Below are 20,724 nucleotides of genomic sequence, written 5' to 3'. Positions count from 1 at the left end.
ATCACATTTGAAGAAACCATCAGAACGCTCACTTTTAGGAAAATTCATGAAAAATTCGAAATTTTCAACAATCATCATAAAAATCAAATCAACCAATATAGCTATCGTAATCATCTTTCAACTTCGACTTAATGGCATTAAAACAAACATTTTAAGCTATGATTGAATTCATTTGAAGCACAATATTCAAAGATATCCCCGGAATTCTGATTTTCAAAAAAGACAAAATTTTTGCAAATTTTCAAATTAATCAAAATACCGATTATTGCTATCGCCTTCATCTTCGAACTCGGCCGAAAGGACATCCAAACACATTTTTTAAGCCATCATTCAATCAATTCAGAAAATTTTTTTAGTTATCGTGGGACAATCGATTTTCGAAAAAATTCGAAAATTAAAAAAAATAATCGATGAATGAAATTTTAGTTAATGCGGGGCAAACGAATGACGATCTTCAATGTATGAAAAATCCAACTCCAATAGCCCGCGACTTTTAAAGTCTCCCTTTAATTGAAATAATTATTTAAATCCTATTTTACTCTTAATAAAATGAGATCAAGACTTTTGGACGAGGGTAGAGACGGGACGAAAGGCAAATTTACCTTATTAAAATTTTCCAAAGAATTTTATGGATTTAAAACTCACCCTTCAGATGCTCCGGTGTGTCAGCTGCTCCTGCTCGCATTATGTCACTCAAGTAATGTTCCAGAGTTCGCATATTGTCCAGCGATGAATTTCCGTTTGCCGTCATCCTTTCCTGAAATCAAATTTCCCGGAAATTAATATTTCCCTTTCTACTTCTGGCAAATATATCGAAGAGGTTCATAAAAATTGGCAAGAGCAGATCGGCTCTTTCATCCTTTGATTATGCACCGACCTCTCCCAGTGGAGAAAGGACTTGTATTGGAAGACCGGCGGAGGAAACGAGTCAGTGGAAAAAAGGAAATGTCGGGGTCATATGCAAGACAGTCCACACAAAGAAAATAAAGCACTGATGCACATCTTCGGTTTCTATTTGAGAATGTTCTGATGTTCCAGAGAGGAAGAAAGCTCAGAGCTTCCAGTAAAAATTCTTCAATTTAAGAACTCTGTGGTACAAAAATTTAGTGACTAAAAAATCCTGAAAATCTGCTGTTGAAGATTAAAAACTCTGGGAAAAGATGATTGGTTTTCTATTCTTTTTTGGACGATTCTATTGAGGAATTTCCAGCTTCTAAAATGTAGAAGGCACGAGAGTATAAACTCAAGTTTTAAATCGTAAGAAAAAATTACAATTCAACATGGTAAAAATTCATACGATTTGAGTAACTCCTCGTCGTTCATAAATTGAATTCAAATAAACCGCTTCTCCGGGGGAACTAATAGTGACAAAGTAACATTCGTAATTATCTAGAGTCAGTCCAATCAATACTGGCATCGTTATTCAATAGTTAATTGTTTCCCTCACGAATTCTCATTTTTGATTTCCATCAAGATATAATTAATGAATTCATAATGCATAATGAATGGCTAATGAACTTTAAGGTTCTTGAATCAACAACAAGTTAAAAACATTTTCCTTCTTAAATTCCTGCTTTTTATTGTTTCATAATTAATCTACTCCCGTTTATAATTTATGAAGTCTCCCTGACAATTTGACCCAATTCATGTTGAATTATATCAGAATATTATATCTTCCCGACATCGGCATAATCATAAATTTCAAATAAAGTTAAATTTTGAATGAGTCCATCGTTGATGTGACTCATCAATATTTTAATTACTAAATTAATCACCAATTAAATATTCAAATTCCGATTTATTTTGTCAATCCATAGCTGAGTCCGGAAGATCGACGACTGGCTAATCTAAAATCCTTTCATGAAAGTTATAAATATTTACTCAACAGTCAAATAAAAAATATAAATTATCAGTTTAGTAGCGAAGATATCTCCGAATCTAAAGGAGATATCGAAATTTTCGTAATGACCTTTTTGAAAGCCCTCAATCCGTTCTACAAAAAAGGTTATTACAAAATTTTGCCATCTCCCTTAGATTCCGAGATATTCACTGCAAACTTGCCAACAGTCAAAATTGACTTGAACTGTTACCGCTTCGCTCCTGAATTATTTTATTATTTTTCAAATTTCAATGAACACAAGTCAACCTGAATTATTATAAGTTGCAACTTCTCATAAACATACAATATTACTAAACTAATTACTAAACCCAAATCCATTGATTTAATTCAGTAGCGAAGTGGTAAATCGGTATAAGTCGATTTTGACTATTGACCAGTTTTCAATGAATATCCCGGAATCTAAGGGAAATAGCGAAATTGTTATAATTTCCTTTTTTGTAGCTCTCAATTTGCTCTACAAAAAATGTTAAGACCAAAATTTGGGTATTTCCCTTAGATTTTGAGATATTCATTGAAAACTGGGCAATAGTCAAAATCGACTTATACCACTTCACTACTGAATTCAAATGAATCGTTTTGCCAGGTGCACAAATAGCGAAAGAGTAACTCTCATAATTACCTAGAACCCGTCCAATCAATACTGGCATCTCAATCCAACAATTAATTATTTCCCTCACGAATTCCCCATTTTTTCGGTTTCCATCAAGATAAATTTAATGAATTCACTATGCATTTCATTACCCTTCTGTTCATTTTCTCCTCGTTCCTCCGAACGAGAAAAAAAAATGAAAAACGATGGAAGAAACACGAAATGCTCAATGCTGGTGGCACTCCTGCGTGAAACTAGGGGAGGAGATATAGCCCCGAAAAGTGATGGCGACCCCTCGGCACCACTTCCCAAAAAGGAGATCTCCCCCCATCGAGTCTTCCGCCCTTCGTCTCCCCTCAATAATTCGCCGGAAAAGTCGGCTGCACAATATTTTCTATTTCCCCCCTAGTAACTCCTATGTATTCGAGCTATTTGGACAGTGGGTTCAATGACCTATTTGATAACAGGGACGAAGTGTGTAACAGTCGTTGGCCCAAGGGGTGGAGTGAGGAAAAAAATGGGGAGTGAAGCAGTGGAGAAAGGAGAAGTGCGCTCTGCACTCTGACGTTGACCAATTGAGAAAGAGGGCTGTTGCACTAACGAAACATAAGGTGCGGTGGAGAAAAGAATTGTAGGTAGACACGTACAAATTTCTCGGGAATATTCGCAGGCCTGGCACGTCTGACCAATGCGCCAGCATCACCACTTTATTAGGGCGCAATTTCATATTTGTAAGTGACTTGTTCGGTAAAGCTGCGCCATTTGCTCTATTTATTGGTACAACAGTTAAACGTGTTAAAATGTTTACATAAATCGGCATCAATCATTACTTTAGTAATATTATAAGACGTTGCACCTTACAGCAATTCAGATTTATCCAGCAGAATTGAATTTTGAAAAATGATATTATATATTTTTTTTTTATTCATATTTCTTTCCTACTACCATTACGGTTTTACAGGCTCCCCGGTCGTCTGCCTTGCCTCTCCCACTTCTCTTTTCTGATTTTTTCTGCGTTACTATGGGCCGTCTTACTCTTAACTGTACCCCATTCGGGCTAGGACTGCAAGGGAAACCATGGAAAACCCCGGTCGTACAGCCGGCCGATAATGCAGGTATTCCACTGTGTCCATTGGTCACACTGACTCAATGGGCACAGTGGTTCTCTACATTCGTGCCTAGCGACTGTAGTCCCACGCGGTTAGGTGTGCCCAAGCGGACACCCATCCAAGTACTGGGCAGATTGAACGCTGCTTAGCTTGGATGACCGCCGGAGCCACACTACAGCCACTTGAATGATATTATAATTGGTAATTTAATTTCTCGATTATTGGTTGATAAAACATTTCGGAATTTGAAAATTTAAATTGATGGTAATTTTTATAATCAAAAATTGGTGAGTAATATTAGTAATTGACTTATTCAAAATTTCGATTGTCGATGTCTCTTCCGGAAATTTTTATAGTGTTCAAGTTCCACTGAAATTTCAAGAAATCTTGTCATCGAAAAATCAAATATTCCATTGATTTTCTGTTTAAATAATTTGGAAATCAATAAAATACTTGATTTTTCAGTTCGATTATTCTGTGAAAATTCAGAAAAATCAGTAAAATTGTGAAAAAAAATTGAAAATTCATGTCATTTTGGTTCCAAATATTCATTCGGATTAAATTTTTGCTGAAAATTATGTCAAGTTGTGAAATTTCCATCTCACTCCCACCGAAAACTCATGAATTTCCGTGAATTCTATTTAAACCTTGAAATTTCCTACAATACCTTCCACGAAATTTCAAAAAATTTCTAACAGTGTATTGCACTGAGCAAAAAATCACTTTTGCCAAGTATATTTACTAACTGCAAAAAACTTTACATAAAGGATAAAAATTATCCTATCGTTCTGTAAAAGTGTATCATGCGTCATCGTTTCCTCATTTCTGTCCCGAAATTTCATAAAAATTAAAATATGATGATCAAATTTAACTCTACGTTAGAGAAATTGTATCCTGACACACAATAAATTTTTCCTTCCAGTCCAATAATTTTTATGTAGATAACAACGAAAATTCTAGAACGGTTGGTAAATTTAACTCTGTCGATACAGTAATTTTTACTCTACCGCCCGGTAATTTTCATTTTCATCAGTATAAAATTTCTCTACCACCGAATAAAATTTCCTCATCACCCATTAATTTTTACTAAATTTCGGGATAGAAATGATGAAACGACGACTGATAATCCAATTTTATGGAACGGTAGGATAATAGTAATCAAAAATTTCTCTCCGCGTAAATGACGCTCAGTAGTACATAATTAACGTTAAAATTTGTCCGCGCGTAGAGATTTCCAAGACTCATCGGGAATTTCAGTGGAAAATTTTTAACAGTGTACTGTCGACGCCCTGCCTGCCCGCCGCTTCCTGGTTTCCCTATATTGATTTTCCCGTGCTCGGTGTGGTGCTCAAGCTCAGGATGGATATACTGGGGCTGTCCCAGAGTCGAAACGAGACCGAGTATCCCCCCTCAGCTCCCATCTCCCTTCCTCTCACTCGCTCCCATTCTCCTCGAGAGACTCCATCTTTCTTCTACTTCTGCCCAACCCCCACCCCCACCCTCTCCCTCGCCCCTCGCCCGCCCCCATCGTCGTCAATTCCTTCACGTAGTGGAGCCAGCGGTACGCGCTGGCGCAAGAAGCCCGACGCTGTGACTTGTACAAGTGGTAGTGGAAACTATGCAGGTCNAGCCACCGGTACGCGCTGGCGCAAGAAGCCCGACGCTGTGACTTGTACAAGTGGTAGTGGAAACTATGCAGGTCGACAGGTAGTGGAAGCGAGACGCAGCCTGACGTGATCTAGTGGAGGGGAGGGCAAACCCCTTCGTGCATACGTATACACGTCAGGCTTCTTGCACGAGAAATTCGACAGTCTGGGGGATTCGATTAATGCGCTGAGCCCCATTCCCACACCCCCGCGTTGAGTTTCTGTTTTTGCTTGATTTTTTTCCTCCGTAGGATCCTTTACTTTTCAACCCACTGACCAAATAAGTGCGGTCAAACCGGGGTTTCAATGCGGGGAGTGGTTGCCTCCATTTTTGCGAGGGTTTTGCGGGCTGCCGGGATGAAATGGGGGAGGTTCTGAGAAATCATATTTTGTTGGGAAGTAGGTCGGCGGCGCGAGTGTGATTGAGATTAATTGCCTGCATCCGGGGAAATTATCCAGTTGGATTGGACGGAGTCCGTGGGTTTCCTCCGAGGGTGGTTTTGTCATCTTTCAATCGCACCGAAAAATCTTGACGGGAATTGGGGTTAAGGAGTCTTCTTTTACGCTTTCTGAAGCGTAAAGTACGGTCGAAGTCGCCGGAAAGTGCGATTGTGTGAATGTAATTTGTGGTTTCGTATTCGTAATTAACTTTGCCGAACAGAAAAGTTATTTTATAGGATTCCCGTAAAAACTGATGATGAGGGGGTACAAATTGCGGGGTAGAAACGACGTCGATATGTTGGTCGAGCAGACAAGATATCGAACGTGCGCAGGGTCGAAACCGCGTGTATAGCCGTGGTAGGGATGCACCATCCAGCAGCCGCCGGGTTGCGACGGGATGCTGTTGCTTTTTACGAGCTGCAAACTCCAAAGTGGGTCAAACGTTTCGCACACGCGCCTCACCAGACCACCGACGACATAACGCCCGCAAACCCCAGCCAATGGCATGATTAAAATTATCATTCTGCATGATCGTAATTATCTTTGGCTCGTGAGCCATGCGGCGTGGAAAAATTTCAGCCTCCTCATACTGATTCAACCTCGGAATCCAACTCCTGAAATTATTGCTCTGATGAAATCGACGAAACTAATTCGAAATCAGTAGAGAAGCATTGAAACGGTTCAAGTCGACTTGGCTGTCAGCTGAGTTTTCGGGGAATATCTTCGAATCCAAGGGAGATGGTCAATTTTTCGTAATGACCTTTTCTGTAGAGCACATTGAGTGCTACAAAAAAGGTTATGAGGAAAATTTTGCTATCTCTCCCAGATTCTGAGATATTCATTGAAAATTGGGCAACAGTCAAAACGCGGAGAAATCTAAAGGTAAATTACGTCGAAGCAAAGCGTCTTTTACATGGAAAGAATATAAAATTAGTTTTTACTGTGGGAACATGGTAATTCTTAATATGAGAAATAGAATGCCGGGCTATACCCGCCACACTCGAAAATTTACTATTCAACATAGTAATTTTGAGAATAAATGAAAAACTACGACGCGCTGGATGAAAAAATACGGCTGACAAAATTAAAATACGATGGAGTCCGTTGGAAAAATTACTGTTGAACGTAGTAATAATTGAGAGTCGGTACAGTAGAAAATGGTAGCATAAAAGTTGAATTTTCAATTGACACGAGTAAAATTTAGGAGGATAAACATGAACTTTTACTTCGTCGGTTAGAAAAATTTTCTCTCCCCCTTTCAAAATGAATATTCGCGGAAGAGGACGAGGGAGAGGGGGTTTTTTGAATAACCGAAGTGAAAAACCATATTTAATCTTCTTTATCATCCTTGAAAATTATTATCAATAATTTTGCTCCACGTATATTCATTCTGAAAAAGAGGAGGGGAGAGAGGAAGCCTTGAATTTTTTAGAATTATAGAATCCCCCACCCGGGCCATTGCGTGGTCGACGGAGGGAGGAGACTCCAAGAATTGATAACAATCGACGCTCTCGTCGTCCGCTGGAGTTTTTACTAGTCAACATAGTAATTTCTGCTATTTCCTCGAGTAAAATGTAGAAGGCGCGAGAGTATAAACTAAAGTTTTAAATCCTAAGAAAAAATTACAATTTAACATAGTAAAAATTCATACGATTTGAGTAATTTCTCGTCGTTCAATAGTAAACACTGGTAAAATAATGAAGCGTTTTTAACACTTTTGAAAATTATTTTTTCGTCCACGCATTTTAAACTGTCTTGTCCGTTAAACGAACGGTTAAAATAAATCAAATTTTTAAGTTTTTCCTATTATCTCGTTTAATAATTCTTAATTCACATCAAATAAACCTTTTAATTGATCACAATATAGAATTTTTTCACAGTGAAAGAACGAAAGAATTATTCATTCCATAAAAATCCAAAATTTTCATCGAAATAAGACTTCATTGATTAATTAACGAGATCATTAATTCACGACAAAAATATTATAAAAATAAATAAAAAAATGCAAATATAAAACCACAATGAATTCTTCCGAGATCTCAACACGATAATTCTCTGGTTTTTCTCTCCGTACAGAGACGGGACATCATTACGCGAAATTCCGACACTCTATACCTCTGTGGGCTCACACAGATTTTTCTCATTTTTATTGTCTCATTTCTCTTTGTTTGGGCTATCGTAATCCATGTCTACCCTGACAAGACTGTAATTATCGTCGGAGAGCGTCGAAATGAGAGAAAAAAGTGCGACAGATGCCTCGACGAACGTGAATAAAAAACACAACAAAAATACCAGTATATCAAACATGGAGAATGTAGAAATTAATAAAGAGAGCGAGCGAAGAAAATAATGAAGATTCAACGAGGAGGAGGGAAGAGTCGAAAGAGTAACGTGGGGAAAAAATGAAGACACAAGGGTGGGCGTAAGACCGACGTCTAGACCGCGAAACAGTCCGATTTTGCTCTGCAGAGGTGGTTTCTCTTTCGTCTTTATCAAGGAGTTTACTGCGAAAGGAAAAAAATCCAGGGAAATAAAAGCGTCCCGCCGAATGGAGCCTCGGGGTTGGAAACACCTGTCTTAAAATAAATCTCAATGGCATTTAGTTCGGTCAGAAAGACATTGATTCCCTCTGCTTTCAGAAGAGCAGGGGAAACAGTTCGTAGGAAGACCTAGCGGCTTCGATGGCAAATTCTGTTGGACTGTTATTGAAGTTCTGTTGGAAGTTCTATTAGTTTTTGGCCGATTCTATTGAAGAATTCGGTGGCTTTGCTGGATCACAACAAATTTTAGTAGAAAATGTTCAATAGACATTATTTGATAGAAGAAATTAGCAGAATTTTATCTTTGAGTGCTGTTCAAGTTTTTTCCTCTGTATTTTTCTCATTTTTCAGAAGAAGAAATCCAATGAAATAATGTGAGCGAACCTACCGAGTTCGATGGGAAATTCTGTGGGACTTCTATTGAAGTTCTATTAGTTTTTGGGTGATTCTATTGAAGAATTCGGTGGCTTTACTGCGCCACAAAAAATTTGAGTAGAAAATGTTCGGTAGAAATTGTTTGATAGAAAAAATTAGCAGAATTTCATCTTTGAATGCTGTACAAGCTTTTTCTATTAATGTTATGAGTTTTCCAAGTTTTTCCTCTTCATTTTTCTTATTCTTTCAGAAAAAGAAATTCAATGAAAAAACTTGAAAAATTTGAGCCGAAGAATTTCTGTAGAAAAATTCTTATTAGAATAAGTTGCATAGACAAATCGAATTTTATTGGATTTCTATTGAAAAGTCGATTATTTTTCGACCGATTCGTTTGAAAAATTCCGTCACTGTACTGTGCATTTTGTAAAATAGAAAATGTGCCATCGAAGCTATTTTATCGAAAAAAATCAGTAGGATTTCATCTTTCTGTAGAATTTTTTCTATTGAGATATTTTCTGTAGGAACGCCTAGACACGAACACGAAGTTGTTTCCATTGTATTCTTCTGTGTGTTGTCCATTTTTTTAAATCCAACAAAAAACTTTGAAAATCTGAACACGGAATTTCTATAGAAAAAATCTTAATAGAATAAATTACATAAAAAAATCGAATTCTATTGAATTTTTGTTAAAAATTCGATAAGTTTTTGACCGATTCCATTGAAGAATCCGTTCAATTATTTCGTAAAAATTCAAAGAAATTCAGCCACTTCGGTGAAATCAATTTCTGATTTTTTAATTAAATGAAAATTGGTCGCAATTTGTTACTGACCATTCACGTTTTGATTAAAAATCCAAGTAAGCCGAGGAATTCACAGTTTCCTATCGCTCAGAATGCTGAGAGTTCCAGAGAAAATCTTGTCAAAATAAGTGAAAACTTCACTCATTCTCCGGGCCTTTTTCTCTGTATAGATCTTCGCACTTACACTGCTTATAAGGGTGACAAAAAAACGCTCTTGGATGGTCTCATAGAGACTGAAGGTGGTGAATGAAAACACGAAAACAAACGGCGAGAGGGAAATAAAAACAGGTAAAATGCGAAGGGAAGAGGTGAAAGACAAAAAGTCACTCAAATTTCGTCTCCCAGTACCATCCAAAAGCATTTCAATTTCTCTCCCCTTGCTTGTTTCGTATTCGTGTTTCATTCCCAGCTGAATGCAGCTACGTCTCTATTTTGTCTCCAGTAGCTTCCTTTGCATTATCGTTCCTTGCATTTGCAGGGCTATATGACGGGTTTTCAAGGCCCTCGACACGAGAGTCTGATTTTTTTCCTTCACACATCGTCACACGTATCAAAAGATTTAATAGAAAAACCTAGCTAATCCGCTGGACAATCCTACTGGATTTCTATAGAATTTTCTATTTGTTTTTGGCCGACTCTAATTATTCTGAAATGTTTAATAGAAAATATTCTGTAGAAAAAGTCAATGGGATTTGAACTTTCGATACAATTTATTCTACTGAGATATTTTCTATAGAATTCGCTCGGCTCAAACTTTTCAAATTTTTTTGTTTGATTTTCTTGATGGAAAGAAATGAAAAATAGGACAAAACAAATATATATTATATTATTATACCGGCACGATTTTCTGGGTAATTTTTATTTAATTTTCCTTTGCTGTGGACAATTAAATTTTTTTATGAATGAGTATAGTTATTGTTGTTAATAAATCAGCAATTTGCTTCCGAATGGGTTCTCTTTTTTTAAATTCTTATTTCACTATTGGCTTCTTCTATTTTTTCATGTCATAGTACTATCATCAATTGAAATGTCATCAAAATTTTATGTATTATTTCGTTCTGTCAGATAATTCTACATTCAGACCCTCTCAAGACTCGAATTCGTTTTCAGTCCAGGGTTAATCAAGGTTCAATCAAGGTTTAATCAGTGTATAGCCGGGATTTAATCAGGGTTTATTCAGGATTTAGCCAGAGTTTAACCCAGGTTCTGTCGGAAGTTAGTCGGGACCATGAATCAATACGAATAAGTATTCAACAGAATAGACTAGTACCTGAGTTCAATAGAGATAGAGATTTTGATATAAAAAACTCATGACGGTATTGTGTAACTTGATAAGCAATGATGCTGTTCTCACCATTTTTCAACTTGATTAAGAAGGCATTGAAATATACATTTCAAGCCCTGATTTAATTGCTATTACTGATGATTCTTTCAGTAATCATGAAAAAACCGTCTTTCGCTTTCAAATCGCATAAACAATGTGCTGTAACTCAACAACGAATTGTGCGATCAATTTTTGAGCCATGACTAATTCCATTTAGATGACAATTTTTTGAGTGATCATTGAAAAATCGATTTTTGGAAAAATATCAATTTTTTCGAATCTATGTGAAAAATTGAATTTTAATTTGTGTCAATGAATAGAGCTTATTACAGCCTATTTTCAAGAAAAAAAATCATGAAATTCGATTGAAATGAAATGACTTTACGGACAAGTGATGAAAACTTAAATTTGAGCGATTATAAAGCTTTCATTCGGAAGCAAAAGAACCATTGCTACATCATAAATTTCATCCACCGACTCCCCTTGTTACAAAATATCGTATCGATAAAAGCTGGGTTATTGCGAATAAATTTCATCGAGTTTGAAAGCCCCGATATTTGAGTGCATCTGTTTGACTCAATATAGAGCGAAATGAAGAAACAAGAGGTGGTTTCACGAGCATACGGGAGCTTGCACTGAAACAAGCTGATGCTATCGATCGGCTTATTTTTCGTTCTCCGAAGTATAATCCGGGGGAGGCATTCCCCTGGAAATATTTCGATATCCTGGAGCAACGAAAAAGTGGGGGTAAAAAAAAGTAGCGTCTTCCAATAGGCCAAGGCCTCGGCAGCCTTCGAGCCGGCTTTCCTTAATGTGTAAACACCAGCGTGGTTCTATAACTCGAGATAATTTTTCGAAACCTTCAACTGGGTCAAGATAACTAGTGTACACAGATCATGTCATCCACCTGCTTATGTAATTTATTGGATTAATTCTTCAAATACTGACACGAGTTCCTCAGTCCTTCGTTTATAGGGCATGGAAGAATATCACGGCCTCATCCAATAAACTTGGTGACGTGGTTTATTTTTTTGACAACGGGATTAAAGACATTTATTGAAAATTTTTGTCTGAATTTTCGTGGCGAATTTCGGAAATTTTTATCGTGTTCAAGTTCCACTGAAATTTCAGGAAATCTTGTCATTGAAAAATGAAATATTCCGTTGATTTTCTGTTCAAATGATCGGGAAATCAATAAAATACTTGATTTTTGAGTTCAATTATTCCGTGAAAATTCAGAAAAATCAGGAAAATTCGGGGAAAAATTGAAAATTCATGTCATTTTGTTTCTGAATATTCATCTTCCACTGGGAATTCAATCAAGTTGTAAAATTTTCATTTCACTCGCAGTGAAAACTCAGGAATTTCCGTGAATTCTACTTAAAACTTGAAACTTCATAACCATTTTTTCCCTAAATCCGATTCAATGTCGCTCTCATGAGATTTGTTATATCTTCCACGAAATTTCAAAAAATTTCTAGCAGTGTAGCATCAACATAACTTGAATTTTGGAGGTTAAAGTCTGAATTAAATTCTAAACGAAACTTAATGTGAATAGAAACAGGTTAATATATTTTTGGTAATAAATTAGCAATTAACTTCTGAATGGGAGTTCCATGATGATGTGTTTTAAATTGAATTGAACAGTTCATTGGCCTGGCTGGAACGTTCCTGCCCTAATTATTCATACTCATTCTAATTGCAAAAAGCAATACGACCGACGAGAATCAATGTCCCAATTTATCGGCTGTTAAATTTTCATATTACAATAAACGATTTACTCATGCTCTAATTTCAATGCTCACTGAATGAGATTTTAATCATAACTACAACTCAATTCCTTCTAGAACACACTTTAGAGTGTAAATTTCTGGAATTCAATGTTTGCTGATACTCTGGTAAAAGTGCGTGCCCACACTGTTATCAATTTTTACTTAATTCACACGGTAATTCAATTAATTTGTTGTTCATCTCATAAATATAATTCCGTGCCTAGAATATTGTCATCTCGTGTTTTCAGCACCAAATTAAAAATTAAAACTTCATTTGGAATATTAAGTCACAGCTTCTTTTTATTCACATCAGAAATTTTGTATTTGGATATTAATATTATTTGGATTTAATATTATTATTTTAACGTCAAAAATCTGAGATAATCTCATAATTCTAGCTATTAATTCTAATCAACTTTGTTCGAAGAAAACCTCAGTAAACGCAATATTAAGAAAGTAGAATTATTCTATTTTCCTCTGACCTAAATGATTTGGACAATTATGATTCGTTTATTCATGTTTCCCAGAATGGTATTCAATTCTCTCTTGTTTGTTAGGCGGGCTTCATGAAAATTCGACGCAAGGCGATAGTACTCATGAAAACCGCCTTACTCTCTCCATTCGTTCGAGATATCCGCCATGCTCGAGTTCTCATTTTGGCACCGAGATACTGCCCCTCCTTTTTCTTTGCAAACGACAATTGGATTCATCTAAACAATTCCACAATTACGGACATGATCTAAAAATAGCATGTTCGAACCCCTGAAGCCAAAGTTAGTTACCCCAACACAAAAAATAAAAACATTCGGATTTGACGAATACAGCGCTTCTATTCGAAAGCAAAAAGATTAATCACAATATTCTTCATCGAATCCTACTTCGCAATTCTCTAAGGCCTGTCCCTCCGTGCATTCATCACTGGCTTCCACCTCCATTCCATTGATTGTGTACACTGGTGCATTCACGAAAGCAAGTGAGAACAGTGCAGAAAGCTTTTGCCTCTGTATTTCAAGAAGAATTGTTTCATCCGGTGCTCGGCAAATAGGTCAGCCCGTTGGCCCGCTCAAGCACACGGAGACGGGTTCGGTGTTGGCTCGACAGAGCCGAGGGATGAAGCATCGGGATGGGCTAGATTCATCGGGAAAACGGGTGGGGATGAAATAGGCCAATGGCATTCGCTCCCAGTCGAACTCGTGGAAAATAGAAATAGCGAGTTGATGAAACTTTGACCCCTCAATTTGAGTGATTTATCAATTAACACGTGGAGGAGGACAATCTATAATGACGTGTGTTCATTGCAGCTTCGGTCCGCACAATGAGACACAGACGAATAGCGCTGTATACGTGCGTATTCAGTTCTTCAATTGATGTTCACTTTCTCCGGTGAAAACTGTTCTTTGTTCATTATTTATTTGAATCGATATACAGGGATTACGGGCGAGACGTCTGGAGCCCTTTTCCATTCATTCAGTTCTCTGTACCCCATCGATAATTCCTTCAGGGCAATTGAATAATTGTGGTAAATTGCGGGATTAAGGTGAAACCTCGGAAAAAGCTTGCGCAGATGGTGTTTACGATACTTGCCAGCTATTGAAAAAAATTCTTACTAGTGTACTACACAGTTTAGGAGAAAACTTGAACTTTTGAATTGAATTTTTCCATTTTATGAGAAAATAATTCTTACGATGTAGATTGATAAATTCCAAACACAGTAAATTGTTTGGGAAATCTTATAGTTCGTAGCTTCTGCGATACTCAACTCTAAACAAGGATTATGGTATTTTTTAAATAAATGAGTATAGTTATTGTTAATAATAAATTAGCAAATTTGCTTCCGAATGGATTTTTGGAAAAATATCAATTCTTTCGAATCTACATGAAAAATTAAATTTCAGTTGGTGTCAACGAATGGAGCTTAAGAATCCCAAAGAAAAGAGAAAAAAATGCAATTATCCATTTATTTCACACCTGAAGTTATTGACAATCGATGTATCGAGTAAATCGTCAACAACGAATTTTGCGACCCCCATCATAATCAGACAGAACCAAGAGGGTATTGTTATAATTTTTTGAGCCATAACTAATTTCATTTTGATGACATTTCAATCGACGACAGTCCTACGACCCGAAAAAATCGAAGAAGAGAATATTGAAATAAGAATTAAAAAAAGAGAGTCCATTCAGAGGTCAATTGCTAATGTATTGCCAACAATAGCAAAACTCATTTATAAACAGATGCAATTGTCCATTTTTTTTATCACGTCGTTTTTCGCTGGCAATCGGATTTACATCGAGTCGCGAGTGGGTGGAGTATCGGAGGTAGAATAAAAAATATTGGTTAGATTGTCTCGTGTAAATACTCCAGTTGCAACGTCACAAATCGATAGTGGGTGACCCCAGGCAAAAGCCGTTGGTTTCGCTTCCACACAACTTCTACGCTTGCAACACGCCGTGCGACCAGACCACGCGGCAACCTCCGGGCGCACTTAATTCAGTATCGACTTTTCTTAAACGCCACGTTGCCATGTTGGATAACAATAATGAAAGCCTTTTGTACATATTTCTTACCATATTTATCAACATTTCGTGGACTGGTTCCCATTTCCACTTCTCCAGTGGGGGATGAGGGACTATCATCGAGCCACTCCATGTTGGTTTGGGTGCAAGCGAGAGGGGAGACAATACCCAGTCCTGTCTTTACGGTGGTATGCGCGCGCGTTTCTGCACCCGGGAGGGCTTCATTTGTGACCTACATTCGTAAGGGGGTAAACCAACACCCTCCGCACTTTATACGTCAGCAGGGAGACTGTCATTTGTGATTGTTTAAAATTGTCCTATTTTTACTAAAGATGAAAGAAACGTGAAGGTGTTTTATATCGAAATATCTCGAAACTGCCTGACCGCTAATCCTCAATTTTGATTGGTCAATGATCACGTGAAGTAGTCGCTGGAAAAATCCCCGGTATTTTCAAATTCTTCAAATGGCAAAAATTTTTTCTGCGTCATATTTTTCATTTTTTCATGTGTGAAGTCTATTTTTATATCAAAACATATCTAAATTGCCTAATTGTTGATCATGAGAAGAAAACATGGTATTTCGAAATTTTTTTGATGTATTATTTCGTTCTGTCGAATAATTCTACATTCAGACCCTCTCAAGACTCGAACTCGTTTTCAGTCCGGGTTTAATCAAGGTTCAATCAAGGTTTAATCAGTGCATAGCTGGGATTTAATCAGGGTTTATTCAGGATTTAGCCAGAGTTTAACCCAGGTTCTGTCAGAAGTTAGTCGGGACCATGAATCAATATGAATAAGTATTCAACATAATAGACTGCTACCTGAATTTAATAGAGATAGAGATTTTTATATAAAAAGCTCATGACGGTATTGTGTAACTTGATAAGCAATGATGCTGTTCTCACCATTTTTCAACTTGATTAAGAAGGCATTGAAATATACTTTTCAAGCCCTGATTTAATTGCTATTACTGATAATTCTTTCAGTAATCATGAACAAACCGATTTTCTCTTTCAATTCGCATAAACAATATGCTGTAACTCAACAACGAATTGTGCGACCCCCATCATATTCTGATAGAATCAATGGGGTATTGTCAATTATCAATTATCACTTTTTTGAGCCATGACTAATTCCATTTTGATGACAATTTTTTGAGTGATCGTTGAAAAATCGATTTTTGGAAAAATATTAATTTGTTCGAATCTGTTTGAAAAACTGAATTTTAATTGGTGTCAATGCATAGAGCTTCATAAAATCAATTGAAGTGAATAAAAAAAAATCAAATGAAGACCTACTTAATTTTATTTTAAATCATTTTGGATGAGATGCTGCATTTCGCTGTATTTGATACAATTTTTCTCAACCTTCGTCACGACAAAAAATATCTTATTTGCGAAGACATTCAAATATGTGAGTGCATATGAAAATTTCCGACTGCATGGAACGTATATGGAAATGTGCCGAGAAAAATGTGCGAGAATTATTCTGTTTGAAGTCTTGAAATTTTTTTCTGCATGACATTCTCATTGCGGGAATCGAAAATAAAATATGAGATGTGTCGGACTGCATATATGCACCATACGTATGTCTTGTGTTTCCTCGAGATCGAGTTTCACGAAATTCAACGGGCGAGAAATATTCAGTTTCAAGATCTTGATCAAGTGTTTTGGCGACATGAATAAAATTCACTTGAGTGTGATAACGAGAAAGCTGCATATAAATATCGTTCAACGGTGTAATATAATTGAATTCATACTGGCACACAACTCAGTGTGTTCAAAGTAGCTGTGCAATGTAGGGCTCGAGTGATTGAGTATTTTCGCAAAGAAGAAATTCTGAAAATTATTGTGTTTACGTCTAAATTATTTTAATGGATTTTAGAGGCCATGAACATAATTAATTACAATGAATTATTTCATTCTTCAATTTTTTTAAACTGAAGTTAAGGATGAATGGACAGTCTTTCAATTGACTAGTGTAAAAATACTCGTAGTATTTCGTGCACTGTATGATTATTCTCTTACTCACTCTCGTGATCTCAATTTTATGACATTTTGAGATAAAAATTCTTTGCGACCTTCATTTTTCATCTCAATAGCAGCAATAATGTCAAACTACTCAAAATTTCTTGATGGCTGCTAAATTTTATAGGATATTCTGTGACACAAATCTTGTCGAGATTTTCTGGATCATTCTTCTTGAAATTGTCTCTACGTAAATCATTCGAATGTTATAAAATAGAACCTGAAATCTCTGAAGACGTGACATCTTTTTTTTTCATTTTCATGGAGTAGTTAAATTAGAATTGACAGTTTTCATTGATTTCTTCATGAAATTGTGAATGCTCAATGAAAAAATTGCTCGAATTTGCAGTGGAACTGTCACTTGATGAAAATTCTTCAAGAATGTACTGAAATTTCATGATGGCTATTAAATTTTATAACATATTCTGTGACACAAATCTTGTCGAGATTTTCTGGATCATTCTTCTTGAAATTGTCTCTACGTAAATCATTCGAATGTTATAAAATAGAACCTGAAATCTCTGAAGACGTGACATCTTTTTTTTTCATTTTCATGGAGTAGTTAAATTAGAATTGACAGTTTTCATTGATTTCTTCATGAAATTGTGAATGCTCAATGAAAAAATTGCTCGAATTTGCAGTGGAACTGTCACTTGATGAAAATTCTTCAAGAATGTACTGAAATTTCATGATGGCTATTAAATTTTATAACATATTCTGTGACACAAATCTTGTCGAGATTTTCTGGATCATTCTTCTTGAAATTGTCTCTACGTAAATCATTTGAAAGTTCAAAAATAGAACCTGAAATCTTTGAAGACTTGAAATTTTTGGTTTTTTTGTAATTTTCGTGGAATAACTGAACTGAAATAGAGAGTTTCCATTAATTTCTTCATCAAATTGTGAATGTTCAATGAGAAAATTCCTCGAAATTGCAGTGAATCTATCGTTTGATAAGAATTCTTGAAGAATTTACCGAAATTTCGCGATACCTACTACATTTTATTACGTTTCCTGTGACACAAATCTGTTCGAGATTTTCTAGATAATTTTCCTCGAAATTGTCTCTCAGTAAATCATTTGAAAATTGAAGAATACAATTCAAAATCTTTGAAGACCTCAAACCTTTTGTTTTTTCATGGAATAATTTAACTGAAATTGACAGTTTCCATTGACTTGTCTCTCAAACAGCGAATATTCAATGGGGAAATTCGTCGAAATTACAGTGGATCTATCACTTAATTAAAATTAATAAAGAATGTACCGAAAATTTCAGTAAAAATGTTTTAACGATGTATCCTAAATCAAAATAATTCTCATCTGATCGTTTGTCCTGTCTAACCATGTGAGCTTTCACGTCTTACATTGAGGCTGCCTCTACGTCACTGGGTCACACCGAGCCAGTACACGCATATACCGAGGACGAGAAGCAATCCGAGGGTGAGCCAGAAATTGTTCGACTGCTGGGTCGGTTGGTACAAAATTAGATTGAAATCTCTATCACAATTGAATCCCGTGCCTTCGCGAATATCCCCAACGAATCGATTGAGGAATAATTTTAACTAACGATTTCGCCACATTTGCCGATAAAATTTCCGTCAATTATAATTATTGAATCCGGATTTATACTGACCAGATGCTTTGATCAGAAATGAATTGTTTCATCTTATTTCACATATTTTATACGGGACCACGTGTGAAAAAATTTCATTGAAAAACCTAGCGAATTCGATGCGAAATTCTATTGAATTTCGATTAAATTTTGGATTCGTTTTCGGGCGATTCTGTTGAAAAAAATCGCAGTTTATCTGCGCGTTTTTTTTTCAATAAAAATGTTCAATGAATATTTTTTGATAAAAAAAATTAATAAAGTGCGGTTTTCTATACAATTTATTCTACTGAAATCTTTTCCATAGAAATTTCTCGACTCAAATATTTAAAGATTTTGTTTATTTTTTGAGTTAGAAGAGAAAAAAAATAGAGTGGAAAAAAACTTGAAGAATTCAATTTTTCTTGTAAAATCGTTTTTATTTGACACTGTCTACGATTTTTCAGTAGAATCGACGAAAAATCCATAAACATGTCAATAGAATTCCACAGAAATCCACTAAGTCCAAGAAATCCAATGATTTTTCTACAAAATTTTTTCGTGCGTGACATTTTCCGAGAATATTATGAACAGTTGAGAATGTTGAGCCAAGAGGACAATGTGAGTATAAAATGTTTTCGATACTCACAACTTTAATACGGCAGACAGACTATTGTCTCATAAAATTTTGACATGAAAAACCTTTCTCAAAGTGTGTTAAAATACGATAAAATTTTTTGCGTCATCTATTCCGACTTACTTGCTTTATTTTACTTTTTGATGAGCCGATACGGTCGTCCATCGCTTTACCTAAAATCAACCGCTGGTGGGGGTAAACAATTTACGCTGTTAAAAAATGTGGGTGCATTTGTTCGAAATTTTTTTCAAGTGATAGTGTCCCGCAAAAATAAATCTGATTTTAATCGATCAGACCCGAGTCGAATATTTTGACTGAAATGATAATGATAATGATGAGTTAAAATTCCGACACAAATGTTTAAAAATAAACCTCATCCAATTTAATACCATAAAATAAGCAATGAATTATTTACGATAGAATAAAATTACGTGCGAAATTATTTGCCAAATGATCAACATTTGATAGTGCTAATAACTTATTAGCAATAATAACCCAGCAAAATGTTTTTTTTAATCAAATAAAAAATTTTATTCCAATTTTCTATTTATTTCAAGAATATTTTTGTTACAAATGAAAGAGCTTGTTCAATTGTTAAAAAAAAGGATTTAAATATATTAAGCAAACAATTTATGTATTTTAAATAAAAGATTTTTGAAAATCGGATAAACAATTTCAAGTAAATCACATTTTGATGTATTTTGTGAAAGAATTTCAACAATATTTATGAAATCTAGACGATTTGAGCTCCCTAGAATCCGCTTGATCCAATTTTTTGTTATACTTTCCACTCCAGTCTATATTTATTTAGTTCAAAGAAAAAAATTACTCGATTCAAATAAAGAAATTTCCTCAATATAAGAAAACTGTTTTTTGGCATAAATAAAGAATTTATTTATTTGGATCAAATGAATATTTAATAATATTAAAAAAACATCAATTTAACACAAACAAAACTTCGAATAAAATTTTTTATTTAATTCGAAAAAAACTTTATTTGATACTATTTGAATAAACTTATTCATTCCATTTAACTAAACTTTACTTGATTCAAGTAAATCATTTTTCTGGGTGTACTAAACGGTCCATGAAACTTCAATTTCGATTTTTTCAATCGAGAGTAGAATCTAGGAATAGAATCAGTCAAAAAGAAATTAGAGGAGGCAGACGAATGGTGACGAGCCCGAAGCTGTAGAAGTCACTTGGCGGAGGCGCAAGCTCCACGAGTTTGATGTCTCTCGTTCAAGTATCAGACTTGGTTACTCACTCTAAATTCAGAATGGGCCAGAAAAAACAACACTCGCGTGTCTTGTTACGCGTAATGACGTGCGTCTCACTCAGTCTGGCTCAAACATCCCCGTCTGGTCGGCCCATGGTTAATGAATGTATGTTTGTCAATGTGGGGTTGTGAGTCATTCACGGGTTACGCCGGCTAATGACCACGGAATTACACTGGCCT

The 20,724-nt window shown here is 35.7% G+C and overlaps 1 protein-coding gene across 1 annotated transcript in view; it reads right to left on the bottom strand.

Moving 5' to 3' along the window:
• The window catches only part of LOC107048424 (cytoplasmic polyadenylation element-binding protein 2), a 158,506-nt gene that overhangs the window by 124,646 nt on the left and 13,136 nt on the right, over positions 1 to 20,724 (bottom strand). The window contains exon 2 of the mRNA XM_015271583.1: positions 646 to 757. Within this exon, the coding sequence (XP_015127069.1) occupies positions 646 to 757 (112 nt within the window). The remainder of the gene's footprint in view (positions 1 to 645; positions 758 to 20,724) is intronic.

Source organism: Diachasma alloeum, unplaced genomic scaffold, assembly GCF_001412515.2.
Source record: "Diachasma alloeum isolate Michigan unplaced genomic scaffold, Dall2.0 Dall_scaffold_00192, whole genome shotgun sequence".
Classification (NCBI taxonomy): domain Eukaryota; kingdom Metazoa; phylum Arthropoda; class Insecta; order Hymenoptera; family Braconidae; genus Diachasma; species Diachasma alloeum.
This window is presented reverse-complemented; position numbering and strand designations above follow the sequence as displayed.